Here is a 22,958-nt window from a genome sequence, read left to right on the forward strand (position 1 = left end):
TTCTCAGAGCTCAGTCCCTCAGATTTTCGTACCACAGGAGTGACAATAGAGTCTATGAGGAGAAGCGAGCCTCTGAGGGGAGGCGGGTGGGTCGCATGTGAATCTATGAAAGACACCAATACTAGAGAACCACCTGTTTACAGGTAAGTAACAATTGTTCTTCTCCAGTATTGGGGTGTCTTTCATATATTCACATGCTTGAATAGAATAATGAGCAGTAGTAGCCGAAAAAGGCTTGAAGAAACCATGCAACAACATGGAAGAAAACTCCATTAGACTATAATAAAGTCATGCAAGTAATAACCATAAGCAAAATAACCATAATGGAGGACGGAAGACAGAGGCTCACCTTAGTTAAAAAGATTGCGAAGCACCGCCTGTCCCACTGCCGTATCTGCGTCATTGATGGCATCCAGGCAATAGTGCCTTGTGAAAGTATGCCTGCTGGACCACGTGGCCGCTCTGCAGATTTGATGAAGCAGCACACCGGCAAACAGGACAATAGAAGAGGACACCGCCCTGGTGGAATGGGCCCTCACGGAAGACTGAAGAGGCTTGCTGATGGCAGAAAGCAATTGCTGAAGAAATCCAACGTGCAATAGTTGGCTTGGTAATAGGACGTCCCATGCGCATGCGTCCATAGGCAATGAATAGTTGATCAGACTTGCGAAAGGGTGCCGTCCTATTGATGTAAAATTTAAGACATCTTTTAATGTCCAAGGAATGTAGGCGTTGCTCTGCCGGAGATTGTGGATTGGCAAAGAAATTTTTTAAGAAAACAGGTTCTGTGAAAGTCAGTAGGTACTTTAGGAAGGAAAGTAGGGTTGGTGCGAAGCACTACACAGTCCGATTTGAATTGGAGAAATGGTGGTTTAATGGTGAAAGCGTCAATATCGCTTACTCTTCGAGAGGATGTCCGAGCAAGGAGAAGGGCTACCTTCTAGGAGAGAAATTTTAAGTCCGCTCTGTGGATGGGCTCGAATGGTGCTTTCATTAGTTGAGCCAGTACGACATTAAGATGCCAAGTGGGAGGACGCCGCCGAATGGGCGGGAACTTCCGGAATAATCCTTTGAAAAACTGGCGAATGACTCTGGAGGAGCAGAGCGAGGCGGAACCATCTTGACGGTAGCGGGAAATCGCCGCCAAGAAGACTCTCAAAGTGGAATGTGAAAGTCCTGATTGAACTAATACAAAGCTCCCCCGTTAGGCAGGAGACACCCTGTTGCACAGCATCTCAAGGATGACAAAATGTCTTCTCCCTTAATCCATTAATTCTTCATCATGATGGGGTTCCAAAGTATATTTATTGTTTCATCAAAATTTCAAAATTTCCACAGAACCAAAATTCAGGTATATGTCAACCGACATTATAATCCAGTATAACTCCTTCCCCAATGCATTTCGGGCCGATTTGCTAGCCCTTCCTCAGGGGACAACTCTACAAAAAAGGAAATACATCTCCATGTCACTTAGGACGTAAAGTGCAGTTTTCAAGCATAATCATCAATTACATTTCATTCATGCCCTTGATTGAATTACTGTGAATCATAGCTCCAGTGCCTAAACCAACACTAAAGTGTCAAACATATCCAGTAGTGCAATAGGTTACCCGGTGAAATAATATCAAAGATGTGTTTCCACAAACGAATAAAAAACAAGTTAAAAACGTGATTCTCCGCATGCCTCCAGTGTCAAACCTCATGCCCCCATCACTTGTTTGTGCCCTTCAATCGAGCCCCTGATTCAACCACATTTTAAACGTGAGACCAGTACTCGCGAACTATTATAACGAGCTGCAGCGCGGTGTCTGTAAAACAACAGCACAGCGCGTCTAAACATTACTGCATCACGCTCGTGGGCTCATGCGTTAACACATTCTCCCGAACGGAGTACTCACTAGGTGTTGATGGTAGAAACCAGCATAATCGTCTCTATGTCGGGAACCCCAGGAATAATCCCGGGTCATGGCGTTTTAACCGCGTTGTGTTGGTGTACCAAACAGTGAGGACGGACTACAAAAAGCGAAAATAACACAAAACGTGGCGGCCATCTTGAGTGAGTGAATAAACATGCAAACCACAAACTGGAAAAGTGTTATCAAAAAAACGACCATAATAGCGCATGGATAAGCTGCATATTCACAAGACATATATGCATACGTAGAAAGCTGATTGTTCAAAATTACAGATAGCACAAAAACTCTATCCGGTCATTGAGACCGTGTGGCTGCATCGATGCCATATAGCGGATCCAGAAATTTTCTCTTTTAAGCAATGTCTGTTTGTTATTGTGAGTGGGAGTGATTTGTTCTAGTATCACATATTTCAGTTGAGCAACAGAATGTTTATGTTCAGCGAAGTGTGTAGCAACAGTGGATTTCAAATTGCCTGTTCTTATGTTGCTCTTATGTTCGAGTAATCGAATCCTGATCCTCCTTTCGGTGTGCCCGATATAACATTTGCCACATGGGCACTTGAGCATATAAATTACATTGCTTGAATTGCAAGTGGCATTCACTCTCAATTTCACTGGATGTCCCTTCATGGGGTGACTGATGGTGTTTCCTGGAATGCAATTGTTGCAGTTACTGCAATTATAACAAGGACGTAGACCTCTGTATGTGGTTGGTTCACTGTCTTTAATGGATGCCTTCAACATCTCTTTCAAGTTGCGACCCCTGGTGTATGCAAACATCGGCGGTTGGTCGAAAATACCTCGAAAGTCTGGTTCACAACTCAGTAGTGACCAATGTTTAAGAATTATGTTTTTGTAACTGTTGCTCAGAATGCTGTATTTCGACACCACCACCATTCTGGTGTTCACTGGCTTCACTGTGGTTTGTAACAATTCCTCACGTTTCATAACTCCAACTTGGTTGACTGCTGTAGCTAAAGTCTCTTGAGGATACCCCCGATCTCTGAATCTCACCACCATGTTGTTAACTTCCTGTTGGCAGGTACTCTCCGAAGATACTATACGTTTCACTCGCATTAGTTGAGACAAAGGTAAGTTACGTTTTAACCCTGGTCTGTGAAAGCTTTGGTAATGCAACAGTGAGTTCCTGTCTGTGGGTTTCCGAAAAATCGTGGTATTCCAGACGTTGTCATCACATTGTATTTCCACATCCAAAAAATGTATACGTCTTCTATCCATGTTCCAAGTGAATTGGATTCGCTCGTTGATCTCATTCCATGTTGTTAAAAATTCAGCCAATTCCAATTCAGTTCCTTTCCACAGGATAAAAATATCATCAATGAATCTCAAAAAGATTTTCCCATGTTTAAGCCATATATTCTGATTCAGAATGTGCATCTCTTCGAACGCTTTCATCACAATATTCGCATAGGACGGCGCGGCACAATTTCCCATGGCAGTCCCGTTTAGTTGGTGGAACCACTGATCAAATACCGTAAAATAACTGTGAAAAAGTGTGAACACCATTAATTCCATCAGTAGTATTTTCATGTCTTGATCCAAGTTTGAGTTTAACAACTCATGTTCGATCGCTGTGATCCCCATATCATGCGGTATAGATGTATAAAGTGAACACACGTCCACAGTACACATCAATAAGTCCTCATCTTTCGATGTTCTGATCACTTCCTCCAATTTCAAGAGGAAATCTGTTGTATCTTTGATGTGTGATCTGGTGTTCAGCACGAAGGGTTGGAGATATCTGTCCAAAAACTTGCCAGTATGTTCATGGATAGAACCTTTGGTGGATACTATCGTTCAGACCGATAGTATCCACCAAAGGTTCTATCCATGAACATACTGGCAAGTTTTTGGACAGATATCTCCAACCCTTCGTGCTGAACACCAGATCACACATCAAAGATACAACAGATTTCCTCTTGAAATTGGAGGAAGTGATCAGAACATCGAAAGATGAGGACTTATTGATGTGTACTGTGGACGTGTGTTCACTTTATACATCTATACCGCATGATATGGGGATCACAGCGATCGAACATGAGTTGTTAAACTCAAACTTGGATCAAGACATGAAAATACTACTGATGGAATTAATGGTGTTCACACTTTTTCACAGTTATTTTACGGTATTTGATCAGTGGTTCCACCAACTAAACGGGACTGCCATGGGAAATTGTGCCGCGCCGTCCTATGCGAATATTGTGATGAAAGCGTTCGAAGAGATGCACATTCTGAATCAGAATATATGGCTTAAACATGGGAAAATCTTTTTGAGATTCATTGATGATATTTTTATCCTGTGGAAAGGAACTGAATTGGAATTGGCTGAATTTTTAACAACATGGAATGAGATCAACGAGCGAATCCAATTCACTTGGAACATGGATAGAAGACGTATACATTTTTTGGATGTGGAAATACAATGTGATGACAACGTCTGGAATACCACGATTTTTCGGAAACCCACAGACAGGAACTCACTGTTGCATTACCAAAGCTTTCACAGACCAGGGTTAAAACGTAACTTACCTTTGTCTCAACTAATGCGAGTGAAACGTATAGTATCTTCGGAGAGTACCTGCCAACAGGAAGTTAACAACATGGTGGTGAGATTCAGAGATCGGGGGTATCCTCAAGAGACTTTAGCTACAGCAGTCAACCAAGTTGGAGTTATGAAACGTGAGGAATTGTTACAAACCACAGTGAAGCCAGTGAACACCAGAATGGTGGTGGTGTCGAAATACAGCATTCTGAGCAACAGTTACAAAAACATAATTCTTAAACATTGGTCACTACTGAGTTGTGAACCAGACTTTCGAGGTATTTTCGACCAACCGCCGATGTTTGCATACACCAGGGGTCGCAACTTGAAAGAGATGTTGAAGGCATCCATTAAAGACAGTGAACCAACCACATACAGAGGTCTACGTCCTTGTTATAATTGCAGTAACTGCAACAATTGCATTCCAGGAAACACCATCAGTCACCCCATGAAGGGACATCCAGTGAAATTGAGAGTGAATGCCACTTGCAATTCAAGCAATGTAATTTATATGCTCAAGTGCCCATGTGGCAAATGTTATATCGGGCACACCGAAAGGAGGATCAGGATTCGATTACTCGAACATAAGAGCAACATAAGAACAGGCAATTTGAAATCCACTGTTGCTACACACTTCGCTGAACATAAACATTCTGTTGCTCAACTGAAATATGTGATACTAGAACAAATCACTCCCACTCACAATAACAAACAGACATTGCTTAAAAGAGAAAATTTCTGGATCCGCTATATGGCATCGATGCAGCCACACGGTCTCAATGACCGGATAGAGTTTTTGTGCTATCTGTAATTTTGAACAATCAGCTTTCTACGTATGCATATATGTCTTGTGAATATGCAGCTTATCCATGCGCTATTATGGTCGTTTTTTTGATAACACTTTTCCAGTTTGTGGTTTGCATGTTTATTCACTCACTCAAGATGGCCGCCACGTTTTGTGTTATTTTCGCTTTTTGTAGTCCGTCCTCACTGTTTGGTACACCAACACAACGCGGTTAAAACGCCATGACCCGGGATTATTCCTGGGGTTCCCGACATAGAGACGATTATGCTGGTTTCTACCATCAACACCTAGTGAGTACTCCGTTCGGGAGAATGTGTTAACGCATGAGCCCACGAGCGTGATGCAGTAATGTTTAGACGCGCTGTGCTGTTGTTTTACAGACACCGCGCTGCAGCTCGTTATAATAGTTCGCGAGTACTGGTCTCACGTTTAAAATGTGGTTGAATCAGGGGCTCGATTGAAGGGCACAAACAAGTGATGGGGGCATGAGGTTTGACACTGGAGGCATGCGGAGAATCACGTTTTTAACTTGTTTTTTATTCGTTTGTGGAAACACATCTTTGATATTATTTCACCGGGTAACCTATTGCACTACTGGATATGTTTGACACTTTAGTGTTGGTTTAGGCACTGGAGCTATGATTCACAGTAATTCAATCAAGGGCATGAATGAAATGTAATTGATGATTATGCTTGAAAACTGCACTTTACGTCCTAAGTGACATGGAGATGTATTTCCTTTTTTGTAGAGTTGTCCCCTGAGGAAGGGCTAGCAAATCGGCCCGAAATGCATTGGGGAAGGAGTTATACTGGATTATAATGTCGGTTGACATATACCTGAATTTTGGTTCTGTGGAAATTTTGAAATTTTGATGAAACAATAAATATACTTTGGAACCCCATCATGATGAAGAATTAATGGATTAAGGGAAAAGACATTTTGTCATCCTTGAGATGCTGTGCAACAGGGTGTCTCCTGCCTAACGGGGGAGCTTTGTATTAGTTCATACTTACGCTGGGAGGTACAGACAGCGCCCTACCTGTTTGCACGCCACAGAGTTCACCATCGAACACAATTAGAACAATTGCTGTGCAAGTCCTTCGCTCATTTTTAGAAAGTCCTGATTGAGCCAGTTGCAGAAAGAACGGAAGAAGTTGATCCGGAGTGGAATGAAGAGGATGAACATTGGCATCTGCGCACCAATGACAAAACCTCTTCCACTTGAGTTTGTAGGTTTTGACTGTAGACGGAGCTCTTACATGAGCGAGAATGTCCCTGCATGCTGGTGAAATATTTAAATGGGCAAATTCAAGGTGCTCAGGTTCCAGGCCAATAATTTCAGAGACGAGTGGTTCGGATGACATACTTGACCTCCGTCCATCGTGAGGAGATCCGCTCGAGGATGCAGAAGTATGGGATCGCACTGGGAGAGGAGAAGCAGCTCCGAGAACCATGCTTGTCGAGGCCATCTGGGAGCTTTCAGGAGGATGTGGCAAGGCTGTCTCCGCATCTTCCACAGCACGCGCGGAGCTAGTGGAATCGGAGGAAAAGCATAGGCGAATAGATCGCACCAGTTCACCAAAAGGGCATTCCCGCACGATCCGGGGTGGGAATGCCAACTTGCGTAAGATGGGCATTTCCGGTTCTCCGGTGTTGCAAAGAGATCCAAGGGTGGATGACCCCACCCACGAAAGACTAGGTCGGGTGTTGGTTGGTGTAACTGCCACTCGTGGGTGGAAGACGTGGATCTGCTGAGGGAATCCGCTAGGATGTTGGAGACTCCTGGTAGATGAACGGCAGTCAGGGTGACGTGGTGACCGATTGCCCAATCCCAGATCGACTGTGCCAAACGAGACAAAAGAGGAGGTTTGGTTCCGCCCTGTTTGTTGACATAGTGCATGCTGGTCATGTTGTCCGCTTGGATGAGGACGGACTCTCTCTTGATTAAAGGATGGAACGACTTGAGTGCTAGAAAGATGACCATCAATTCCAGCCGGTTGATGTGCCAAGGGCGCTGAGGCAGAGTCCATTTGCCTTTGATCGACAGACCTTGAAGGTGAGGACCCCACCCTTCTAAGGATGCGTCTGTCGTCAGCGTGAGTTCCGGAGCGGTGGTGAGGAAAGTAACCCCTGCCGCGATGTTGGACTGTTGCGCCCACCACCGGAGAGCCGCTTTCATGCGAGCGGTGACACAGACCATGTCGTTGAAGGATCCGGTGACTTGACGCCACTGCCCGTCCAGTTCTTCCTGAATAGGGCGAGTTTTCAATCTGCAATTCGGGATCAGAGAAATGCATGATGATGCCACCCCAGAAAGGACTTCAAGATCCGGACTGAAACGGACTGTTTTGCCCAAATACGAGCCACGAGGCGGAGTATCTTCAGCTGACGCTCGTGAGAAACGAACGCTTTGGCTACGGATGTGTCCAGGGTAGCGCCTAGAAAGGTTCTGCAGAGAGCTGGGACAAACTGGGACTTCGACATTGATGGAGGACCTCCTGACAGTGTTGAGTGTCCCGAACCAACTGGCTGCGAGATTGAGATTTGAGAATGTAATCGTCCAGGTATGAAAAAAACTCCAAAGCATGGCCCTTCGCTACAATGTCCAGAACCCAACGGTCTGAGGTGATGGAGGACCATTGAGAAGAGAACAGGGAGATTCGACCTCCAACTTTTGGGGGGAATGGCAAGTCATTGTCGTTTAGAGGTAGATCCTCTATATGCAGACTTTCCTCGATAGGATTTGGAGGACTGCTGACGGGAGGACTGCTGCTGCTGGGAAGAGTAGCGCTGATTACCCTGGCCATAGGAGTGGTATGTTTGATGAGATCCTCCACGAAAATTGGAGTTGGTGCCGCGTCCACGAGCGCCACCAAAAGGTTGTTTTCGGAACTGTAAGGTCCCTAAAGAGCAAGCAGTGTCGGTGTACTTTTTAACATTAAGTTTGAAGGCAGGAGAAGGTAACCAAATTGGTGGATAAACCTTTTTTAGCCCCTCCAGGAAGTCTTTAACAACTGTCATTTGATAGAAAGAAGCCTGAGAGGGGGGCTTTCTATACGCTGTAATTGCTGCCAGATGTACTCAGATAGAAGAGGATTGTAAACCTGCTTTAGCCAAGTAAACCGATAAGGTAAAACATCCTGTTCTTGGCCCCGGATACGGTCATGACCATTAGCTGTACACCACAGATAAAATCGCTTCCATTTGAAAGCATATGACTTTCTCGTTGAAGGCCTTCTCGCTTCCTTTAGATCTGCATACAGTCTTGCGAGAGGCCTAATCGTCCATATTCGAGGAACTCAGGAGCCATGCTGTCAATCTCAGTGACAGTAGGTTGGGATCAAAAACCTGCCCTCTAACTTGGACAGTTGATCCAGATGGCATGGCAATCTCCTGTGTGGCACCTTCGACAGATGTAGCAGGTCCGGGTACCACCACTGACGAGGCCACTCTGGTGCAATCAGGATCATCTGTGTCCTGGACCTGTAACGTTTGTTGATCACCAGAGGTATGAAAGGGACTGGTGGAAAAAAGTAGAGTAATGTCTCTGACCGGTCGATCAACAGGGCATTCCCCAAGGAGCCTGGTTGGGGGTATCTAGATGCAAATGTGCAGCATTTTGCGTTTCTGCGTTTGCAAATTAGTCTTTGTCTGATGCGCCCCATCTTTGAAAGAGGTCTAGAGTTATCTCGTCTTTTAGCACCCAGTCGGGCGCTTTGACGTAGTTTCAACTTAGGTCGTCCGCTTGTACATTGAGGGCGCCTGGGAGGTGAACTGTAGATATCGACATGTTCCTCGCAAGAAGCCATTTCCAGATCGCTTGAGCCTTCAGAGACAGGGGTCTGGATCTGGTCCTTCCTTGCTTGTTCAGGTGATACATCGTTATTGTATTGTCCGTCTGAACCAGCAGGGAATTTGACTCCATGGAGGGAAAAAATGCCTTCAGCGCCAAATGCACTGCTCGGAGTTCTATCATGTTGATGTGGTAACGTTTTTCCTTTTTCCGACCACATCCCCTGGACCTGAAGAGATCCCATGTGAGCGCCACAGCCCTGAGGGGACGCATCTGTGACAAGTTTGTTTGGAAAGTTCCTGGTGGAAAGGAACTCCTTATAGAAGATGAGACTGTTGCATCCACCATCTTATGGAGATTTGGATTGAAAGAGGTAGGGTTATAGTGTCCTCCCAACAGTTGGAGACCTTGCTGTAGGGGTCTCATCTGTAGCCTGGCATTCGGAACAATGATTATGCATGAAGCTATCGAACCCAATAAAGAGGATACCTGCCTGGCCGTGGGATGAGGTGTTCTCTGGAGAGACCGACTCTTGTGGAATATCGATGATAGTCTCTCCTCCGAAGTAAACGCTTTGCGCTTGCAGCGTCCAGTTGCCCCTAAGTGATATATCCTCTGCGTTGGATTGAGAACAGATTTCCTGAAGTTGACCCACAGGCCTAACTGGTTTAAGAGGTGAATGCAGCATCTTAGATGTTCCTGCAGCAAGGTGGGAGAGGCACTTTTGAGCAAACAATCGTTTAGGTAAGGATAGACAAAGACCTTTTTCTTTAGCCGGAACGCTGCTTCTACCGAATGCATTTCGAGAAGGTGCGAGGAGCCGACTTTAGCCCAAAAGCCAGGACCTTGAACTGGAAGTGGTATGATTGTACTCTGAATCGTAGAAACTTCGGGTGCTATCAAGAAACTGGGATGTGAAAATAAGCATCCTGAAGATCTATAGAACACATCCAGTCTCCCTGAGTAATGTGTGGAATGATTTGGTGTAATGTCAACATTCTGAATCTCTCTCGGAGAACAAATTTATTTAAGAGTCTGAGATCGAGTACAGGCCTCAACTCCTTGTTCTGACCTTTCTTTGGGACCAAGAAGTAATGGGAACAGATACCCTGCCGATGTTGGTGCCAGGGAACCTCTACGATGGCCTGTTTTTGTAGCAGGATGGAGACCTCCTCTCGTAGCATATTTATGCGATGTACTGTATTTTCAGAGTTATTTTGTTCCACTCGTCCAAGTGAAAAAGTATGATCTCCCCAACCGGAGTGGTTAACAGAGTTGGGGGAATCAATCACTCACTGCTTAGCCTGTAGGGGTTGCTTGTCTTGAGCCTCCTCTTTCTCTACCGGGTTGCCGCTGGTGGTAGTGAGATCTCGCCTGATGTTGCTGCGATGACCAATGAAGGGTTTGAACCCTCTGCTAGTATTGGTGACAATAATACGGTCGGCAGCGACGTCGGAAATCTTTCCTTTTCTCTACCCCACAGCCTTCAAGGTGTCCAGTTCGGATTTAATTTGTGACATCTCATCGTCAGAAAGAGAGCCAAAAAGAGAGGTTACGTTGAAGGGAAGGTTGAGAATCCTGTGCTGGACCTCTGGTTTCCAAGCCGTAAGTCTTAGCCAAGAGGATCGACGAGAGCAGATTCCATGAGAATAACCATGGACAGCAAGGTCTGAGGCATCTGCTGCCATGCTTGACTTGATTAGCCACAAGCCCTGCTTCAAGTAGGATTTCTTGAAAATCCTGTCGGTCTTCTTTTGGTAACTTCTCTGTGAATCATGATGGAGAGTCCCAAAGAGAGCGATCATATCGGCCCAACAACGCTGAAGCGTTGGCCACCTTCATGTAGGCAGCCGATGTGTTGCACATTCTCTTGCCAATGGAATCCATGGCTTTGCTGTCCTTATCAGGGGCAATAGCAGAAGAGGATGCCCCAGTGTGAGTCTTGCTGGCCACTGACACAATGACAGAGTCAGGAGGCGGATCGGACCGAAGACATAGTGGGTCCTGTTCTGGTGCTCTGTATTTCTTTCCTATCCGTGATGGTGCTGCTCCCACTAAAGCCGGCGTAAGAAAAGTGTGGAGAGTCAGTTCTAACAACCCAGTCACTAGAGGAAGTAGAGGTCTAGAGGAGGACCTGTGATGCAGCGTCTCAAAAATCACATATGTCGAAGGTGTAGAAGATGGCATTTCGAGGTTGAGCTTTGTAGCCCCTCTACACAAGACCTCATTAAAAGTCACAATATCATCCACTAGTAATACCCTAGTCAGGAGAGATGATGATAGGGTCAGTGAATAGTCTGCCTTCAAGGGTCTGGAATCGGAGGACCATGAAGGTGACCCACGTCTTAGTTCTTTGGGAGAGCAGTGTCTAGGTCTTGTAGATCGACTCCAACGAGATCTTGATCTGTGTCTCCTCAAGACTAATGACCTCTGAGGTGAGGCACGCCTCTCTTGTCTTGAAGGAGAATGAGGAGAGTATTCTGTGTTAAAGTTGATCTTCCTAATTTTTGCAGTCCTTTATGTTCCTCAACCATCTCGGCGAGATGTTAGAAAGATGTTCTGGAGCTGCAGAGTCTTCCGGCGTGATCTGTACAATTCGGAGTTCAGGGGAAGATGAAGCACTTCTAGACGTCGGTGCTGGAGACCGATCTGACCTCCACCTCTTAGCAGGTGGAGACCTGTGGATGGACGTAGCTCTCGACATGGACCTGCTCGACATCGAACTCCTCGACATCGACCTCAACGGCGATCTCACCGGTGACCTTCTCGTCAACAAAGGTGACCTTCTCCTCAATATCGGAGGCGAACTTTGCACCGTTCTCGATGGCGACCCCCTCTACGTCGACCCTCTGGACCTCGACCTTCTTGTCGGCGATAGTTTTGACGTCGACCTTATTGATGGCGGTGATTTGGTTTGCCCTGCCGTCGGCGATGACGCCTTCAATCAACCGTAAACCAGTCTTACCGGAGCTGAGGTCTTTGGCGTCGGATTCGACGTCGTTGTCTCAGGTGCCCTCGACATCGGTGGTGTTCTTGATGTCGGCACCAATCTCTTCAACGGCAACCTCTCCTGTTGATGATGTGATTTCGATGTTGATCGTCTGACTCCCATCGTTGTAGGCAAGCCGGACTTTGACAGTCTACGAGGAGGTGTCGACGTCAGCAGAAGGGAGGCTGAAGCATGCCTGGATTTAGACTTCGTACCTGAAGTTGTTCACCTCAACATCGACTGCGGTACAGGAGACTGACGCTAAAGGTGAGCACAAGGGTTTTTACAACGTCGATCTGTCCCTCTACGGTGAATTTGACCAGTGTCTTCTTTTTTCACCCTTTTTCTTGTGCTATGACCTTACTTGAGAGGAGGGCTTTCGAGAGGAGGGCTTTCTAGAGGGATGTCCTTCCAGGCCACTTGTTGACTCATTTCCTCTCTCCTGCATGGCATGCAGCTTGATCTTCTCCCTTTCCCGAAAGGTTCTTTTGGAAAGTTGCTGACGAACAAGTTACTTACCTTCGGTAACGATATATCTGTAAGAAACAGTAGTTAGTATTAGATTCCTTACCTTAGAATATCCCCAGGCGTCAGTCTGGATCCGGAAACTTTTGCGTAGCAGTACCCCTGCGCGTCGGTAGGCGTCGTCTGCAGGCGTCCCCTGCGGCTCCGCGTCGTCGGCGTCGTGCGCCGTGATGACGTCGCTGGAGTATATAGACGCCGCCTCCGCGCGCTGACGTCAGTTCTTTGCACACAGCTTTTCCGCGCCAGAACACGCAGAGCCATGTGAGAACCAACACTGGTGCCATTTGAAACTAGGGCCCTGAAAGGGATGTCCTTAACCCTAGGTATCAGTTCGCAGAACGGGGAGGATGGGCGGGGCGGTAAGGAATCTAATACTAACTACTGTTTCTTACAGATATATCGTTACCGAAGGTAAGTAACTTGTTCATCTGAAAGAAACAGGTTAGTATTAGATTCCTTACCTTAGAATAGATACCCCAGCAATACCAACCCCGGTGGTGGGTCTGCGAACCAATACAACCTACACCAGAAAGTCCTGGAGGACCGAACGGCCAAAGAAGCCATCCCTCCGGACTTGACTGTCCAGGCAGTAGTGCCTCGCAAAGGTGTGCAGCGAGGCCCACGTGGCCGCCTGGCAAATGTCCTGCAAAGGGACTCCCCGGCCCAGGGCAGTAGTAGCCGCCGTGGCCCGAGTGGAATGGGCCCTCAGCCCAACAGGAGGCTCCTTCCGAGCCAAAGAGTAGCATGCTTTGATGCACAGGACGACCCACCGAGAGATGGTCCGTTTCTGTACCGCCCTTCCCTTCTTCTCACCCACGTAGCCAACAAACAGTTGGTCATCCACCCGGAACTGGCGTGTGCGATCCATATAGAATGAAAGCGCACGTTTTGGGTCCAGACGATGGAGCCGCTCTTCATCCTTTGAAGGATGCGGAGGCGGGAAGAAAGAGGGCAAGGTGATGGACTGCCCAATGTGAAAAGCAGAGACTACCTTGGGCAGGAAAGAAGGTCTAGTCCGAAGAACCACCTTATCAGGATGAACAGACAAGAAAGGAGGTTGAATAGAAAGAGCCTGGAGCTCACTCACTCTCCTGGCAGAGGTGATGGCTACCAGGAAGGCCGTCTTTAAGGTGAGAAGACGGAGAGGACAGGAATGAAGGGGCTCAAAAGGAGCGCACATCAGGAAAGTCAAAACCAGGTTCAAGTCCCACTGAGGCATCACGAACGGAGTTGGAGGATACATGTGCGTGATGCCCTTCAAGAATCTCAACACAATAGGGGACTTGAACAAAGATGGCTGATCAGGTAGCCTCAAGAAGGCGGAAAGGACAGAAAGATAGCCCTTGATAGTGCCCAGAGCAGAGCCCTGCTGGGCAAGGGAAAGGAGGAAGAGGAGAACCTCAGACAGAGGGGCAGAAAGGGGATCCACAGCCTTCGCTGTGCACCATGCCACAAATCTGTTCCACCGGCAGGCGTATACCGACTTTGTGGAGGGACGCCTGGCTGCCAGAATGACATCACAGACTTCAGGAGGCAAGTCAAATGGCCTCAACTGTCGCCGCTCAATCTCCACGCATGGAGGTGGAGACTGGACAGGTTCGGGTGGAGGACCGTCCCCTGCTGCTGCGACAGAAGGTCCTCCTGAAGGGGCAGGCGGATCGAGGGACCGACTGTCATGCTGAGTAGCTCGGGATACCAGTACCTTCGAGCCCAGTCCGGAGCCACAAGGATAACTTGGGCCCGGTCGCGCCTGATCTTCTTCAGCACTCTGGGCAGAAGTGGTATAGGCGGAAAGGCGTACAACAGACCGCAACTCCACTCGCGCCGAAAGGCGTCGCCGAGCGAGTGCCGTCTTGGAAACCCCAACGCGCAGAACTGATGACATTGCGCGTTCTCTTCTGTGGCGAATAGATCTAACCAAGGCTCTCCCCATTGCTGAAAGAGGCCTCTCGCCACATCCGAGTTCAGACGCCATTCGTGATCCACCGAGCACCGACGGCTGAGTTCGTCCGCCCTGGCGTTCAGAGAACCTGCCAGGTGTTGAACCGTCAGAGTCACGCCCTGACGTTCCAGCCATTGCCAGAGGCGCAGAGCCTCTTGGCAAAGGGTCCACGACCCCACACCGCCCTGTTTGTTGCAGTACCACATGGCGGTGGTGTTGTCCGTGAACACCTGCACTACACTCCCGTTGACAAAGGGGAGGAATGCCTTCAGTGCTAGGCGAATCGCCCGCAGCTCCAACATGTTGATATGGAGCCGGGACTCCGCCGGAGACCAGAGGCCTCTGATCTCCGCCTCTCCCAAGTGGCCACCCCAGCCTTGGAGGGACGCGTCCGTCACAACCACGTGCTCCGGTTGGGGAAGGGAGAGGGATCTGCCCCTGACCCAATCGCGGTCCGTAAGCCACCACTGCAACTGTCTCGCAGTGCCCTCCGAGATCAGGACATGGTCGGATAGGTTGCCCTGATGCTGGGCCCACTGAAACTTCAGGTCCCACTGCAGAGCCCGCATCCGCCATCTGGCGTGATGCACCAGAAGGATGCAGGAGGCCATCAGCCCCAGAAGCCGCAGCGTCAACCTGACCGAAACCCGGGATAACGGCTGAAAGATGGGAATCAGAGCCTGAATATCCCGGACCCGCCGTTCCGGAGGATAAACCCGAAACTGCGCCGAGTCGAGAACCGCTCCGATGAAAAGGAGCTTTTGAGAGGGACACAGGTGTGATTTCGGCACATTGATGGAAAACCCCAGCTCGTGCAGGAGGTCTGCCGTCATCTGAAGGTGGTGGACGACTGTCTGGGGCGAGCCCGCCTTCAACAGCCAGTCGTCGAGGTAGGGGAAGACTGAAACCCCTAACCGGCGCAGATGAGCTGCGACCACCGCCATCACTTTCGTGAACACCCGTGGGGCGCTGGTAAGGCCGAATGGGAGCACGATAAACTGAAAGTGCTCGTGGCCTACCGTGAACCGCAGGTAACGCCGGTGGGCCGGCAGGACGGGGATGTGAAAGTACGCATCCTGCAAGTCCAACGCTACCATCCAGTCTTGTGGGTCTAGAGCAGCCAAGACCTGAGCCAAAGTCAACATCTTGAACTTCTCCTTCCGGAGGAAGCCGTTGACGTTCCGTAGATCCAAGATAGGACGCAGGCCTCCCTTGTCCTTCTTGGGTACCAGAAAGTAGTGGGAGTAGCAACCACACCCTACTTCTGGCCCAGGAACGCGCTCGATGGCCCCCTTGGCCAAGAGGGCCGTAACTTCCTCCTGCAGAAGTGTCAAGTGGTCCCCCGACACACGGTGGTTCTGCGGTGGCATGGCTGGAGGAGTGGACTCGAAGGGGAGGGCATAGCCCCTTCGGACAAGCTGCAGCACCCACCTGTCCGATGTTATCGCGCGCCAGCGGGAGTGGTGATGGCGAACCCTGCCACCCACTGGCGTCACGTGAGCCCGAAAGCTCGGACTAGGAAGGCTTGGATGCCGCAGCGGAGGGAGGCGTGGACTGACCACGACGCTGGCCTCTACCGCCACCACGGCGGAAACCACGGGCGCCACCGCGCTGGGGAGCGCTCTGCGCCGCGTGGCTGGCAGCACGTGTGGGACCTCCCCTCCCTTGGCCACGAAAGGGCCGAAACGAACCCGTCTGCTGGCGCTGGGTCGAGAGACCCAAGGACTTGGCCGTGACCCTGGAGTCCTTGAAGCGCTCCAGCGCGTGGTCCGCTTTGTCACCAAATAGGCGACTGCCATCAAATGGCATGTCCATAAGTGTATTTTGGACGTCTGGTGAGAAGTTGGCAGATCTCAGCCAGGCATGGCGACGAATCGCCACCGTAGTGGACATGGCCCGTCCCAGTGAGTCCGTGGTGTCCAGACCACAACGGATCGAGTACCGCGCCGCATCCCGGCCTTCAACCAAGGCCCGGGTGAGCTTGTCCCGCACTTCCTGGGGGCATTGCGGCAAACACTCCTCGACCGTATCCCACAGGGAGTGGGTGTAGCGGCCCAAGAGGCACGCGGTGTTACAAGACCGCAGTCCAGCGCTCAAAGAGGAAAACACTTTTTTTCCAAATTGGTCGTACCTCTTTGATTCCCGGTCGGGCGGAGCCGACGGAAATGCGGACTGTGAAGTGGAGGCCTGGATCACCAGACTCTCCGGGGAGGGATGGGTGGACAGGAAGGCAGGGTCGTCCGAGCAGGGACGGTGACGCCTGGCAACGTTCCGGTCAACCGGCGCACCAGAAGCGGGCCTGGACCAGGTGCCCAGAAGGACATCCGTCAGGGCCTCATTAAACGGCAGCAGAGGCTCCTGGGGGCATGACTGCGGTTTAAAAACTTCCGTCAGAATATTCGGTTTGACCTTCGCGACGGGGAGCTCAAGGTGTAAGGCCTTGGCAGCCCTCATCAGGACCACCGAATAGGCAGCACCCGCCTCGGACGCCACAGGGGACGGAGAGACAAACCCAGGGTTGGGCGACTCGTCCAGGCCACTGGCATCACCCAGATCACCTACCCAGTCCACATCGTACTGGCAGGCACGGGATAGAGGGTCCTCAGACCCCTCCCAACCCTCTCCATACTCCTCCTCGTCATACCCATATTCTGGGTCGACGATATAGACATCGGGGTCAACGGGCCCCATCGGCGTCGGGTCCGGCGTCGGCCGACGCCGGTCCGGCTCCGAGTCCGGAGTCGGGGAGGAAAGGGGGGTGGCGCCGCGCGGCGTCGGTGCCGGGGACCCGACGCCGGCCGGAGCCGACGGCGGAGTCGCTGCACCACGCGGGGGCGGTACCACGGGTTGGCCCACAGGAACCGACGCCGGAGAGGCCGGGAGACCAGCCGGCGACGAACCAGAGGGAACCAGCGGCGCCGGGGCCGGAGCCACCGGCGGCGCCGGGGCAGGAGCACCCGAACCGCTCGGGCCCCCAGACGGGACCGACGGGCCCGCAGGCGCCGAAGGCCCCGCCGGAGAAGACCTCGCCCTCATAGCAATGAGGAAGGCCTCGATCTCCTCACGCGACGCGCCTTCCCCAGGGACCGACAGGTGTGGGGTAGACGGCGTCGGCGACCCATGCGGGACCGCGGGGGTGGGGTCACCCGAGCCCCCGGCCGCAGCACGCGGGCGTCGGGGGGAGTCGGGGGTGCGATGGCGACGCCCCGACTTCTTGTGCTTACCTGACGAGCCGGAGGAATGGTGGCGACTCCCGGAGCGCCCATGGCGGCTCCGCGACCGTTCCCTCGACCGCTCCCTCGACCTCCGACCGGACCGGGACCGCTCTCGACGCGGGGCCGACAACCGGAGCTCGAGAAGCTTGCGGGACCGCTCCCGCCTAGCTTTTCCAGTCAAGGCCCGACAGTCGACGCAGGACTCCACGTCGTGGTCCGCGCCCAGACACCGGAGGCAGAGTCGATGGTGGTCGGTGACCGACATCAGGCGGTCGCACTCGTCACAACTCTTGAAACCGGGCATCCTACCGGCACCGTAAAGATCAATCAGTTAACAAAAAACTTGGTCAAAAGACCGGAGTACTGCTCTTCGGATCTGCGCTAACTGGCGCGGAAAAAAGAAGAACTGACGTCAGCGCGCGGAGGCGGCGTCTATATACTCCAGCGACGTCATCACGGCGCACGACGCCGACGACGCGGAGCCGCAGGGGACGCCTGCAGACGACGCCTACCGACGCGCAGGGGTACTGCTACGCAAAAGTTTCCGGATCCAGACTGACGCCTGGGGATATTCTAAGGTAAGGAATCTAATACTAACCTGTTTCTTTCAGATAGAAGTAGCACTTATCAGATCTGTGTGTTAATGATAGGCACACAATACAGACCGAGTGCGGATCTGACTTAGCCAACTTTTTCCCCACAGGAAGGGCACTTATTAAATAAGGCTAGCATTCTGACAAGAAAAATATCTTCATAGAAAAAATTATGAAAATAGTACTATAAGTACTTAAAACGTCGAGCGAAGTCAAGAAAACTCACTTGAAAAAACCAATTAGTGACAAAAACCCACTAACTGACGAGCTCAATGGTCAAGGATCCTCAGAGAAGGAGCAGGAAAAAAGAACTGACCTAGCTGTCACCTGTGGGGCATGATGGGAGCCTGGAGGTCTTAAAGGCACGGTGCCATTTTTCGGAGTGTTCTATATGCAGCCTTCTAGGCTATCAGCCTACTATCACCTTGCCTTTTTCCTTTGAAAATAAAGGCTATGTTCGTTAGAGGTACATTTTCTCTGGGTCATGAAAATGTTAAAAACATATAAATTAAGTATTTCAAATTAAAAAATACAATGCAATATTGCCATGTTTGAGGCCTAATATTATTGTTTAATGCAAAAAGAACAATTGATGGACAGAATACAGAACATTGTCATACATTCACCCCAGTACAAAGATCTGGGCCTAAATCCATCTTTTTTTGCTCACCATGCCATTCCAGTTTGGACCCAGCCATATGCAAATTAGTCTTGACCCTGCGCTCAATGGGAACATTCTCGCCTGAACTGCCAGGCCAGGTCATCCCTTCACTGGAAACAAGCATCCTAGGACCGGTTTCGGGCTTTCAGCCCTCATCAGCCAGGATAGCTTGACTCCAGTGGCATGGAGAGCACGGGGTCCACGTCTGGGCATACCCATCCCACTCGGGGTGACAAATGCAAAAAGAACAATTGATGGACAGAATGCAGAACAAGGCCATACGTTCACCCCAGTACAAAGATCTGGGCCTAGCTTGACTCCAGTCGCATGGAGAGCAAGGAACAGGATCAACACTGATTTGCATATGGCTGGGTCCAAACTGGGGTAGTGAGGTGAGCAAAAGAATGATGGATTAGACCCAGATCCTTGTGACTGGGGGTGAATGTTTGCATTGCCCAGCATTCCGTCCATCAATTTTTTCTTTTGCATATGTCGCCCTGAGTGGGAAGGGTATGCCCAGACGTGGGTCCCGTGCTTACAACACCACTGGATTCAAGCTAGCCTGGCTGATGAAGGGTGATGCCCTGAAACCGGTCGCAGGATGCTTGTTTCCAGTCCAGGAAGGACCTGGCTTGGCAGTTCGGGCGCGACCGTTCCCACAAGGAACAGGATCAAGACTGATTTGCATATGGCTCGGTCCAAACTGTGGTGGTGTGGTGAGCAAAATATTGAAGGATTAGACTCAGATCTTTGTGACTGGGGTGAATGTTTGCATTGTACAGCATTCCGTCCATCAATTGGTTCTTTTGCTTAATATTATTGTTTAGGCTGCATATTTATATACATGTGTGTATATTTGAAATATATATATATATATCACAAAATTCTTAAACTGCAAGACCGAGTTTGTGATATATGTGCTGGGGTGCCCGTGTGGCCTGCAATACGTTGGTAGTACCAAGTTGCAGGCACACAAACGGGTGCTCCAGCACATGAGAGCAATCACAAATAACGATACATCATACCCGGTTTCTAGGCACTTCAAGGCCTGTCATAATAATCTCAAGGACTTGAGTTATTTCATCATTGACAGTGTTCCCCCTTTTAAACGTGGGGGAAATCGGGAAGCAGTATTACGCAAGTTGGAAACATATTATATACTGGAAGTAGATACTAAGACACCGAATGGGTTAAATTCCAGTGAGGATATGTATACTTGTTTGTAATATAATGGAGGTTTTACCAAGGAGTTTTGATGGGAATGACTGATACTGTTACATTTGCTCCTACATAATGTGGTATACGCACAGTGTAACTGTCAGATAATGTTTATCAAAATGAGTTTTAGTTATGTCATTTTATCCGCTTTTCTCTCTTTTTTATTATATCTGTATTATTAGCACTTTTGCACATATTGGCTCACTTTGCAGTATTGGGTGAAATAGCATTGGCACTTTATTGATTATATTGTTATGGACAAGTTTAGACATGAGAAAGCCCACTTGGGCTCAATTGTGAATATGCACCGAGACTTAGTGTATTATTAAGTAACTTGTTGATTAACCGGGTACATCTGGATTCAAGATGTTCCCTGTTTTTATCTAGCATTGATTTTGCACATAATTTAAACTGTTTTAGAAAGATGCATATTTTATGTGTATTTTTTACCAGTTGTTATATGCTAATTACGGATTACAGCTTTATAACTCGAAATTTTACATTTGTATTTATGAGTTTTAGCTTATTTATTCATGCTAGATATTGCCTATTTTGAACAGTCCCTGTTTTTACAATAATGGGAACCGAGCTTTGGCTTGTCATAGTTGTTCAACTCGTCTGATACCAACTTGTCTATATCTATCATTACGCTGTACGTGAAGCCAGGCACAATTGAGCACTGTCACTTTAAATACTGTTGCACTTTCTCAGCGCGTTCATGTGATCAAGGCCTCGTGGGAGGCTGAAACGCGTCATGGCGGTGGTGTGGGGAAAATAAACGAAAATTCTGCACTCAATTTGGGTCCATTCTCGTCTGTTCCTGCATGGATGTTGACGGCGTCTGTGATATATATATAATATATGTGTGTGTGTGTGTGTGTGTGTGTATATGCATATATTTTTTGTTAATGCTCCGGGGTACCCGCACGTGGGCGGGACTATTCAGTGCTTATGACTATTGATGAGTATCCCCTGGAAGAGAATCATTTTTTAAGCGGTTTCTGTTTTGGTAGTAATTAAATAAAACCTTAAAAGGAGTACCTGGAGGAAAACAGTTAACTCCACCACAGCCACAGGGTCTGGAGAGCCCCCACCTTCTTTTTAAAAACTGCTTCTGTGACAATAATAATAAAGATAAAATATAAGTAATAGGAGTTCGTGTAGCTGAGCAGAGCTCAGGAGACTCCCTGCACACAATGTGTGGTAACAAATCTAAAGGATCCAGCCTCTGTTGACAGTGTTCTAGGAGCGTGCTGTCGCCTGATTGGTTACAGTTAACGTTTGGTCCTTTTTTTTTTTAAAGGATATAGATAGGTTAATTATAGTCTCTTATACTATTAGATACTGCTTTACTATAGTACAGTGGGACTTCCACTTTGACGACAGGGAATGATTCAAGTATGTGAATCTATGAAAGACCAAATACTGGATAAGCTAGAAATGCAGATTTTTAGAAGTATTTCCTGTAGCAGATGAAGACTGTTGGCTGCTGCCTTTGTCATGGAAAGACCTCAGTCACAGAACAGACTGTTGCTCCTGCTAACAAAGTTACTGGAGCTGCGTTTACCAAAACATAATATGTGGACACTGCTTCCCTTTGCTAAAGTGTTTGAATGGCAGTCTTGGAAATGTGCTTTTCTCTTAACTGACTTCATCTGCTGGATCTCAAATAACCATGAGAAACAAAAAGGGGGAGCTGTTAAAAAGCAGATCTAACGTCTTCTGTACGGACTGTGATCTGGAAGATGTTAGGTGCAATCAAAACGAGCACTGGACATACTCCTGTTTTAGCCCCGTCAGCCTTATCAGGTGTCACATCAATCACACATCGGTGGTAATCATCCTCTCCTTAATAATACCCTGGAAATCTTCACTTTTTTCCTAGAGAGAAATTTAAGAAACTGGTACATGAAATTCCATACGGATCCACATGAGTGGCCTAGGAGTGTTCAAGAACTTCTAGCACTTATGAAGTTTGGCAGACATCCTGCAAAGCAATTTAATCTCCTACCTTCTTTCCAGAAAGGATTAGAGGAAGTGAAAATCTGGAAATGGCTGCGATTATTTTACAAGGCGATCCCAAAATAAATCTCTCTATTTGCTTCTGGTAAACCTACGAACTACATTCCCAGATTATTTCGCAAAATGTAATAAAATTCACCATAACTATAAGTCTTCACAAAATGGGGTTCCATCCAAAAATGTTTCCCTGCAGTATACCTTATTAAATGTCCTCCAAAAACACACAGATGACATTCTACCTCTACTCTGGATGGATAGGTTTCCCATATTTCAGAGATGTTGTAGCCTATATACTCTCAAATTTAAGAAAGCACTCATAGTGTGTTTTTAAGTTTTACAAACCCCCAACACTTGGATACTTCGAAGTTTGTGCCAATGAGTTTTGTCATGTCTATAGCCTTATAAGCATTGTATCATTTCCTTCATCATTTCTGCCAATAATTGTTCGGACACAATAAGCAAACTTATGGTACTCACAATGTCTGTTCTGACTGATGGTTGTTGAGATTAAATCTATATGATGGAAGTTGTTCAATGTCTGCTTTTGTTAGCCCACGTGGTTTGGCTTCTCCCAGTCTTTCTGCAAGGTTCAGCAATGCCTGTAGAATTCAGAACAATTGTATTCATTCATAAATTCGAGGTGGTCTTATTCAATCATGTAAAACTTTCTTTAAGATAAAGAAACAGGGAAGGACTAACAACTTGAAAGAAGATAA

The 22,958-nt window shown here is 48.4% G+C and overlaps 1 protein-coding gene across 5 annotated transcripts in view; it reads right to left on the minus strand.

Moving 5' to 3' along the window:
- RNF38 (ring finger protein 38) overlaps positions 1 to 22,958 on the minus strand; it is a 745,333-nt gene that overhangs the window by 45,141 nt on the left and 677,234 nt on the right. For all 5 annotated transcript variants that reach the window (XM_078676542.1, XM_078676544.1, XM_078676543.1 and 2 more), the window contains one exon: positions 22,720 to 22,841. In XM_078676542.1, coding sequence (XP_078532668.1) covers positions 22,720 to 22,841 — 122 coding nt within the window. The remainder of the gene's footprint in view (positions 1 to 22,719; positions 22,842 to 22,958) is intronic.

Source organism: Lissotriton helveticus, chromosome 2_1 (assembly GCF_964261635.1).
Source record: "Lissotriton helveticus chromosome 2_1, aLisHel1.1, whole genome shotgun sequence".
NCBI classification, from domain to species: Eukaryota; Metazoa; Chordata; class Amphibia; order Caudata; family Salamandridae; genus Lissotriton; species Lissotriton helveticus.